At 40.6% G+C, this 11,071-nt stretch overlaps 1 protein-coding gene across 2 annotated transcripts in view; it reads left to right on the top strand.

The window, feature by feature from the left end:
* The first annotated feature begins 718 nt into the window (after positions 1–718).
* Positions 719–11,071, top strand: part of gpc6b (glypican 6b) — a 66,159-nt gene continuing 55,806 nt past the window's right edge. Inside the window, exon 1 of one of the 2 annotated variants that reach the window (XM_044019369.1) lies at positions 719–1,434. In XM_044019369.1, coding sequence (XP_043875304.1) covers positions 1,284–1,434 — 151 coding nt within the window. In that variant the 5' untranslated portion in view covers positions 719–1,283. The remainder of the gene's footprint in view (positions 1,435–11,071) is intronic. The other variant, XM_044019370.1, reaches the window with a different exon arrangement.

Raw genomic sequence — 11,071 nt, 5'->3', positions numbered from 1 at the left:
ATTCTCAGAGTGTGGGTTGCCGCCCTGTTGGACTGTGCAGGTACTGCAGGTGGGCAGTTACAGGTCATAAAAATGATCAAATTGAGAGTTGTTATGTTGATAACAGTTGCAGTTGTTGTTGATATGCAGAGGCCCACTTAAAAAAGTTATTTTCTGTAGATTTATGAAATAAATTATAATAATAACTTTGTTATGTTTCAAATACTTGATCTTGTATGTTGTTGTTTTTGTAAGGTTTACAAGTTCTTAGCTTATATATTTTAGTTAATTTGCTAAAAACGAAATTGTTTATACAGTTGGCTATTTACACATTTATGTTCCCAATTATTATTTGCATATTTACATGCTGAAATATTTACAGCAGCATGTTTAAAAACTTTAATTAATTAATTAGCTGAATCTGCCTTAGTGGTTCTGACTCACATTTACCTGTCTAAGTCCTTCTAGCTTCTCAGTGGTTGCTTCAGACACGTGTGATGCACAACAAGGAAGTAAACAGGAAGGGTTGTTTGTTGTGAAGCTGCTTAAGAAAAGATCCATCTCCATCTTGCTGTTTATTCACGTCTAGAGTGATCTAACCCTCACGTTACACTTTTTTTTTTTTGAATTTACTCTGGGCCTTGACATTCAAAAGTTTGGGAATGGCTATAACATGGAGCCTAAAACAGGAGTATACTATGGAATGCTGATGTGATAAAACTTCACAAACACCAGGGCACTTTTTTTCCCTCGATGATGTCCCTTAGTTCCCTCTGATTTATTGTCCACCACATCCTCGGTGGTAGGTGCCGACCCCCGCTGCCACCACCCCACCATGCAAAAATGGACGAGGCTGGAGTCCACTCCATATTTTGTATGGCGCTTTTCGTTGCCAGTGAGTGCATCTGCTGTGAACACTCAGCGCTCCCTCCACCAGGCATTTCCACTTGCGCACAGCAGCAGCGGCAGCAGCAGCAGCAGCCAGAAGCCAGAAGCCTCGTCTGCTTACAGAAGTTGAGTCAACGCACCGGGGGGGGGGAAACGCGCAGCCTGGATTCATGAGGCTCCTCCACTCTCACAGACAGTCCTCTTGTCTGCGGCGCGGGGGGACTTTTCACTCATTCTCTGTTGCACCAGAGCCCCGTTTACCATGTGGAAGATGTGTTGGTGGGCACTGATAATCTGAGCTGCAACCATTGAAACGCCCACTCATTATAAAGTACCTTCGGATCTACTGCATGGGAGTTTGAGCAGCCAGCTGGAAAGAAGCTTTTAAACAGCACGGCTCTTCGCACAAGTGAACAATGCTCAGATTAGAGACCATCCTTTGCACTTTTTCTCTGCTGTGTGTGGCGGCAAGAGCAGATTTTAAAGCACGGAATTGCAGCGAGGTGCGGGAGGCTTGTGTCGGGAAAGGCTTCAGCTTTGCACATGTTCCTCCTCAGGAGATCCCAGGTAAGGCTGAGTCAGGCTCACACTTTGTGTACTGCATTATAATTAAGCTGGTTAATAAATTCTGTTTTTTTTTTTTTTGTGCAAGCTGGTAAAATCTAATCCCGAGTCATTCATTCACTGCATTTATTATGATGCAACATTATTGTGTTAAAAAAAATAAAAAATAAAAATGCTGCAGGAGTCACTGCTGCAACTGCACCTCAACCACCTGTCACTCACGAAGTTGCAGTGAGTTTTCACGCGGGGGAAGTTTTTAAAACGCACACACGGGATATTCTCACACACACTGCGTTTGCTAAATCGTCCTAACTGATTGGATATGATGGTGAGCAACAGCTGGAGCAACCTTCTGCATCCCACAGCTGATCAACACACACACACACATACACACACACACACAACACTGCTGCTCTTAACGGATAATGTGATTGTACGAGATAACCTTCTTTTTCCTCATAATACTAGCCAGTCCCTCAGCACAAGTACAGCCGAGAGGTGACAGTGCCCAACCAAGCAGAGATTATGAATGGTCAACTCAACAGATTAACTCATGGTCCTGCAAAGATGGGGTGATTAGGTGAAGTGGAACTGCAGGCTCCTGCACTATACTTCAGCCCATAACTATCATAATCCCTGATGCTACCTGATGGAAGCCTCGACACCCCCCTTTGATTATGAATGAATGATGTGCATAGGTCAATTCACATCTGAATCCTGTGTGAAAGTAAAGAGATTCATAAGGACATAAATCTTGCATTAACTATGTTCAGCTGGATTCAGTGTTCTCTGTCAGAGCCTGGCATATCATTCCAAAATCTTCTGTTACGTCTCACTGTAAACGTCCATATACATATGTATATGTATGTGTATATATATATATATATATATATATATGTGTATGTATATATATAGATATATATATATTTTTATATATATATGTACACACTTAATTTCACAGGATTTTTCTGTAGTTCCTCACTCGGCATAGTTATAATTTATGTGATTGTGAATAATAGTCCAGCTAACATCACTCTCCATGTCGTCATTGTTGTGCTTCAGGGCCAATCGCGCTTCTTATGAAGCAGGGAAATCTGGCTGAACATGTGACATCAGGCAAACTGGCTCACAGATGTGTTGAACAACAAACTGATGAAATCCGTTGGATTCGGGTCCCTGACATCACAATTAATCTCCCAAATGAGTGAAAATTTCAGTCTCTCTCTCACCTCCAGTTGGTATCACCCTGAATAGACACATTGGATCAGGTCTTTGAAAGAGTTATAACCTTGCTGAACCGCACGTTATCAACACGGCAGCAAATTACAAACGCTGATGGGCATGTCCTTGATGCTTCAACTGCCTCTCACTCAGGCAAACAATATGTGAGCTGAGCCACATCACACCTTAAGTAAAAGAGGGAAAAACTGATCGACAGGGTTTCTGGCATTAGAAGCAGAAATACAGCACATGTTCTCTATGGCGATCCCCACCATGTAAAGTTTTCTCATTCTACGATTTATTGATCCCCTGTAAGCCTTGCTTTTATAACCACAGGGATGTGGTCTTCGTGGAAAAACAGTGAATCGATTTACACAGAGGAACTACGTTATTCTGTGTCCAAAACATCGAGGTGAATAGTGTTCACCCAGTAGTCTGTCTACAGGACTTTATTATGACACTACACACCACCAGCTCCGAGGAAAAGTAACAGGAATCGCCATCGAACATAAACTCCTGCACATATACACACTTATACCAACATACATACATACACGTTGGAAAATATAAATATGACCCTAACCCTGTGAAAAACACTCGCTATAAATTGTTATTTTACTGTATTTACTGTTTACTGATTATTGTATACCATTATATTGCAATATGTCATATTGTCTCCCCTGTGTGTCTCATAATGCCAGATTCTTGCCAATAAACAGCCCTATTAGTTACCGGCATGAAAAAATGGCCATACAAATATTCATTATCTACTGTAGGAATGGCAGTGGAGGGGTTAAGAGTGCCAATGTGGCAGATGGGGAGCATGTTCAGTCATGACATTACTGTGGAGTTAATATTCCAGTGCTTGTAGATTAGTAGGTACTTGTGGGCTCTTAAAGCTTCCCATGTCGCTTATTGTTTCTGTCGGCTTTGTAGCTGCCATCACACTCTATTAACTCGCTGATGTCTTTGGGAAAATGTCAACCTGGGTGTTACTGGTAATGATGATGCTTTCTCTGCTTTTCCATACTGTATTTTATGTTGCTGGTGTTCTCTTGCTCTCTCTCGCTCTGTCTCTGCCGTCAAACTCAAACTGTAGTGACAGATGTGTGTGCTCTTGCTGCTTTTCTTGTATGATGCCATTAGAGAGTATGGTTACTTTCAAACTATTTATAAAACACCTGTTTTCCCTCATCACATGTATGGATGTGAAAAATGTTTTACTGTCTTGATCTGTTTGACGTTAATCCCAGACAGACTACTGTTGAAAACACAACACTTTTTTATTTTTATTTTTATTTTATTTCAGTCTTAGGTATGAGGTACACATATCTACACTGGTCAAATTGATTAGCCATCACACATATAACTGAAGTAACAGCAGGGAAATGGGAAGATACCAGAAATAACAGCAGGGTTTGTTTGCTCAGCACTGCTTGAAATGGTCAAGCACAGCTACTGTGTCTTTGTGTATAGGGCTAAAAATGAAAAGACTTCATATCACTGACATTTGGTCAAACATAAGGAGCCAGTTGAGGTGGAGTGACAGCATTGGATATTGTTATTATCTAAAGCCGAAAGGCTCAGTTGATATAGTCATTCCACTAGACTACTAGTGCTTCTGTCTGCTGACCAGGGCAGGCTGAACCCTGTCAGCAGCAACACGTTGAAGGCATTTTGAACCATGCTAGCATGAGAGTCAGATCTAAAAGTCTTTCTAGAAATGCCCACAGCATGTCCCTCTCAAAACAGTCATTACTTACTGCATTTTGACTATTGACAAGCACACATTTATTAAGCCCTTTAAAATTCAAATTCTGCTTTTGAATCTAATTTTAAATCCAGCTCCTCACTGCTCTGGGTAAAGATGAAACCTGCTGTCAGTCTTCCCTCGACCGGCTCAGTTTTCACTTAGTGGATTACCCAACGTCTGAGACAAGACTGGAAGATATGGAAAGTGAGTCACACAGCTGGGGTGCAGGAACGATGAGCCAAATGATCCCAGGTCCTCTACTGTCATGTAATGGAATGGAGAGGATTGAAAAGGGTTAAATGAGAGTGCTATTAGAAAGAATGGCCAGGTGCAGCATATATCAGCATTGTTGTGACACAATGAGATATAGTAAATCTGCATGGAGGTAAAATCCTGAGAAGGATCACAACTTTTGGTTGGTTTAATGTGTCCCCATTCACCCCGCATATATAATACATTTGTGTATTATTACAGATAATTTAACTTTTGGGTTTGGTAGTTAATGTTTCGTTTGCATGCAGTGTGTAGCACCACCGTTTGAGGCTGCCTCCTGCTACTATATAGTGCAATGTGAATGCGTCCTACTGAGTGGCAGAGGGGGATACTATCAGGAAAGACGAAGCGAAACAATCATCACTTCTTCTGCAGCAGAGGGGATTTCTCAAAAGCAGCCTCTGTCCCTGTGTCATCAATCATGCTCATGAATGCCAACATGGCCACATGATGGGTGCGCTCTATGGGTGTTCCCTCTGAGAGCTAGATAATATTTTGTCCTCTTAAAGCCTAACAAGAAGCTTATTGTAGGGAATATGGTGTTTATCAAATACAATGCAACCCTGGAAAATGTATTTTCCTACAATTATAAATTATAAAGTGCCAATTTGAGTTCAAATTAGAAACAAAATATGTTCACGCCTCATCAGCGGATTGAAGCAGACGAGAGGGGTTTTTGAGTATATAACATTTTTCCCTTAATGTTGATTGTTGCTTGTTTAGTCTTTAACATAAAATGCTGCCGAGAAATTTGAAGCCAAGTTTTCAGAGGCCTTCTGCTAGAACTGAAATCAACTGAAAAGTGGATTTGGATAGGTTCAGTAAGATCCCAGCTTATCAAATGTTGTAATCTTGGTCTTATTTTATAAACCAAAGAGTATTTTCTACTACTTTATCCTCTGCAGGAGGTTTGAGGAGGGTGTTGTGCCTGTCTCAACTGACATAGGGAGATAGGCGGGTCACACCCTGGGCAGTTTGCCAGTCCATCACAGCGCCACATATAGAGACAAACAACCATTCACTCTCACATTCACACCTATGGTCAATTTAGAGTGACCAATTTACCTGATCCCCATATTGCATGTTTTTGCATGTCTGTGAGAGGAAGCCGGAGAGCCCAGTGAAAACCACACATGGGGAGAACATGCAAACTCCATGCAGAAAAACCCTTATTCCAACCGGGGCTCGAAACCGAGTCTTCTTGCCGCAAAGGCAAGAGTGCTAACCGCTACACCAACCGTGTGGCCCCCAAAGAGTTTTCAATTTCTCAAAAAAAAGTAAATAAATAATAACCAAAAAACAAACAAACAAACTGATCTGCAGTGTGCCGTCAGTGTGCAGGATGCTACCATTTAATTCATGCAAATGCAGTGTGACATGTAATGCCTCTGTGTTTGCCTGGCAAAGTTTTTTTTGACTGAAATTCCTTTATTCTACCACTCTGGAACCTACATCAGATGGAATATTGTTCTTTTGCTGCTCCCAAGAGGAAGACATCTTTAGCTGTGAATTTTGATGTGCTTCAGTTTGTTCAGGAAAGACATAAAGTCCTGCCTTAAGAACTTTCTGGATAAAATTCCTACATTCTAATCCTGTCTGTGACCTAAGTTTTCTGGGTATTTTGGCTATGGCCTTGAGCGCGGTTTATGTCCAACTTTCGGTTGCTCACAACCCTGCTTTCTAAAATCTAAAATGGTGATGCCGTCTGCACATTTAACATAAAACTAGAAGGGAATTCAGTTCTAAGTTGGGGCACCTTAAAAAAAAAAACAACGTTTGCGTTAGTTGCAGCATGTAATTTGAATTTTTAAACTGACTCTGTATTCCAGAGGATACAATGACCTGGATTACTGAGAAATTTCACAGACATACTACCAAAAAAATGATGTGTTGTATTTAAAAGCAGCAACTGTTCTATAGGATACTAAAGTCATGCAGCCATGGAGATAAATCTGTTTCAAGGAAGTGGATTGGAGTTATTCTCTTGTGACAGTCTGGCAACAGCTATTCAATGTTTTACGAATAATTTGAACTGTGAAGGAGTGAGTGCTCACGCTGTCAACAGAAGCTTGATTGGATGGGATTCTGAACCTGTCACCTGGCCAATTACACTCTAACCTGGAGCCACAGAGAAACACATTTCCACTATTTAATCATTTTATTTTTGCACCATGTGCCATTTAGCTTGTGACAGCCATGGCTGGAGACACAATGCTGTGGAGTTTTCTGTACATATGTCTCATATATCTCAAGAATACTCTATAAGATTTGTTTCATTTGTCACACAAATGTTAATTTGTTTTTCACGTTATAGTGATCTCACAAAGCAGGGTTTTTATTTGCTAAATTTGACATTTCACACAAATCTCAAATTGGAAAAAAAATATATAAATATATATATAAGTGATGGAGTTTTATATCCATAGGTTCAAAGGTCAAAACCTATGACATTTATTATGATATTTGGCGTGCACTGTGAAACTGGGCATGATTGCACAGATATTCCATGCAACCTTTAGTGAATCATCCAGATTCTCACTAGAAATATATTTTATGAGTTTGGTCGTACAAGGATGATCACAGCTGTTTTCCTATCTGTATTGACAAACTGTCCTTTTGGCAGGTTACATCTTAATCACTTCAACCGTATCCCATTGATACAGTATAGTGGATATTATGGCTCAAAGCCGTGTGCATAGATATTTTCACCAAAGTTTTAGGTCAACCTGGTCTTTGTCAACACTAAAATAAACTGTGAACCTCCATCCAGGAGAAGTTCCTCAGTTTGTGAAGGAGAGGATGCAAAGCAGATGTGAGGGAAGTGTAGTGCTGATGAATACTGTGTTAGACTGGTCATTTAATCCGCTTCCAAGGTTTTGTTCGCTAACGGCCGCGACATAAACGCAACCCTCAGTTAAATCACCTCTGGTTTCTTCCAAGCTTTTTTCATGCATTTGTGGGTGCTGAATTGCCCAAGAAGCCTGAATTGCCCCTGAAGCCTGTTCAGACATTTTTGGTACACATCTCTGACTTGATATCTGACAACCTACTACTTTTTTGATTTATTATTCATTTTTATGTACACAGTTTCCAGTAGTTGGGGGGGAAAACAAACCCTTCTGTCCATGAATCATCTCTGACTTTAAGAAAACAATCCCCAGGATCAATGTGCATTTCTTTAGTGATATGCGAATCAACTTTTAGCTTCTGGATGTGACATATACCTGGTTCTTTTCCCCCCCCCAACACCTCATCTGCCTGTCAAAACCTAGCCATCATGAAATGAATGCCTCATTTCTGTCGTTGGATCTATCTTTAGCCACACGTCTGCCACTCTCTGTCTTGTTGACAACATCTGACTACACCTGATGTGCTACTGGAGAGGATGTTTGCCTTTACACTGCTCCTGAGGATGGTTCAGTGTGGTGTCTTTCAGCGGCCCACTGTGGGGAGCAGTCTTGTGCAGTTGAGTTGTGTCCTCTTCCTGGCAGTGAAGCAGAGCAGAGGGCACTTGCACTGTAACAAGGTATCAGAACTAATAATGCTGGCTGTTGGTAAACTAAGCTGTAAATCCTGTGTGAAAAGTAATGATCAGAGTAGGTTCCGCCCAGGTCTCCAAACAGCCACCAGCTGTTAACTCTGGAGTAGTCCACTTGCATGCTCTACTTAGCAAGGTGACTCAGGAGAGAGTGGCTCGTCTGCTAAGGTCTAATACTCAGGGGCGTCTAGGCATACTGCCCTCATGAATCGAGTATCTTCACTAGTCTTCTCATGCATCCACTGGGCTTTTTATTACATACTTCTGCACAGCCATCAAAGCCAGACACCGTGCTTCATGTGCTGATTATGCCGTGCCTGTTATTTGTAAATTGTGCTGCAGACGGTGCAAAATAAATCCATACACTACATTAATCTTTGCAGTAATGATTTCATGCACGTCGCAGAGTGGTGTGACACATGAGCATTCCATTATAGTTGCCCAGTTTAGGTCAAAACATATTCAAATTCAAATCTTAACATAAAAAAAAGATCTCATATTTCATATATATGACAAATAATCGTTTTTTGTTTGTTTTGTTTTTTAAAAAGAAGCAAATCCTCCCATTTGACAATAGAGGAAGACAATGTTGACAGAATTGGCTGAAACTTTAATTATGAAGTTACTTATTAGTTTTCTGCAGATCTAGACAATATGGTCACGTCTTCAAACTATAATCATAGAAGAGGACAAATCGCCTTTTAAAATGTCTCTTAAACATTGACAGAGGGCAGTTTATGCATTTATCTTCCATCAAAGTGTTTTTTTTATATATTACACAGAGAAACATTTTAATACACCACACTGTTGTATGAAAATGCTATTTCGCACAAAATGGTGTTTCATATGAAACAGTAAACCATTCTGCTGTTTTATCATGGCACTATCACGGACTTGCATAATGACATGTTGCAGTGTAATATCTTGACGTGTTCAGAAAAGCTGACAAGTCACGAGCATGAAAACTGTTCCACCATCTTTATTCTTGTCCTTTTCCCCTTCATGCTGACTCTCCTGAGAATGAAGAACACCATCATTGCATTGTACTGCGCTGCTTTTATTGTCGAGTCTTTTATGTCAGTGAGATTTCATTCCCTCTTGAACCTGTCCTCATTCACCCAAGGGCACATTCCTCTGCATCTGCATCCTCAAGTTATTTAAAACACAAGCATGGCTTTCATTACGACTCCTGACATACCCCCCGAATTGTTATAGAAAACTGTCATCCTTTTGTTTTGTTTGGTTGATGCAGGTTCTAACCTGTGTGAGAAGCTTGCTTATTCTGTACTAAAATATATAGACATTACTAAAAGTGTAAAGAATAGACGGTCTTGGATACAAAGATTTGTAGTTTCATGTTAATGTTCACATGCAGCATTTCATTCTCGTTCAGTTCCTGTGATCATGACCTGTCTTACAACTTTTTTTTTTGTTAAAGTTTGACGATTCGCAAAGCAAAGAGCAGTGTTTTCAATTTGAGTGCAACTGAAACAGTGAATGCATTCTACATTAAATCTAAAATGCACATAACGTTGCAGGTCTGGAAGCATACAGTGTTAACTGTACATGATCAGTGTTAAGTAGAGCGGTGAGTGACACCAACCTCTGACCAACCTCAATTATTTTTGACAAGATGGTGAGTGAGTCTCACTGAGTCTCATCAGGGTCACGGTACAGTACCAGTCAAAAGTTTGGACATAAATGTGTGTCCAATATTTTATCTGAACTGAATACTTGAAGATCAATCAATTATTTATGTTTTTCATTATGTTTAATTACAGTTAGAATAGTTCAGGCAGGATACAATATTCAAAATGTGATTTATAATGATATTTGCAATATGGTTTGTGTTTGGCAGCATGGCTGCTGTTCTGGGGTCTCCCAGCTCTTCCACATGCATCGTGGAAAACCGAAAACAAGGAGAGCACACACTTCCTTTTATTGTGCTTACATGGAAAAATGAGGCGGATAGAGCGGCAGCCAAAAGACGGCATAGAGTAGAGCAGACATCAATGACGACACCTTGACATTGATGCAGATCAGATACAGCATGTAAAGGAGGTGGTGGTGGTGGTGACGGTAGATTGTGAAACACATCACTGTGAAGCAGGGGGAATAGGCAGGATATGGCAGCTCAAATAGGCCATGCAGTATGAGACTGAAAACTGAATGCATGGAGGGGGATCAAGGGAGTCTTCAGCTGATGTGCCTGGAGATCTGCTGCTGTCAGCGGACGTACTGGGCTGAGCGTGTGACATGCTCAAACTAATGCTAGGCTCAATTTGTTGACGCTTCAGAAATCGTAATGAGCCACTTTTCCCCATACATACAGTGTAGGTTGCTTTGTGTCAATTATATGGATTTGTGGTGTGGTGATATGTGGTGTTGCTAAAACACTAAAAGTGTAGTCAAATTAACCAGAATGTTAAAACAAATCATTTTCAAACTGTTGTTAGGAGGAAAACAAACAACATAAATAATTGAGGTATATTTAAATGATGTATGGGAATGCAATTAATCAAACGTCTGTATCACCAGTAAGTGGAAACATTTTCAGATCTTGCTGATTAAATACTGTATATGAATAAAAAATGATTTATTTATGGCTGCAATTAAATCTTTAGAGGTTTTATTGAAAACACACTGGCTCTTAAAACTTTCCAAACCCCATAGGACAAAAAGCTTATTACCACCCACATTGTGGGTGTTAACTGACCTCCAGCTATCATAGTAGTCATGACCCTGTGATGGACTGGCGACCTGTCCATGGTGTACCTCGCCTTTTGCCCCATGTCAGCTGGGATTGGTTTCAGCCCCGTGACCCTCAGGTGGAGGAAAAGCGGTAGACAACGAGT

This window comes from Solea senegalensis, linkage group LG2 (genome assembly GCF_019176455.1).
Source record: "Solea senegalensis isolate Sse05_10M linkage group LG2, IFAPA_SoseM_1, whole genome shotgun sequence".
Taxonomy (NCBI): Eukaryota; Metazoa; Chordata; class Actinopteri; order Pleuronectiformes; family Soleidae; genus Solea; species Solea senegalensis.
Note: the sequence above shows the minus strand (reverse complement) of the source record. Positions and strands in the feature narration are given on the sequence as shown.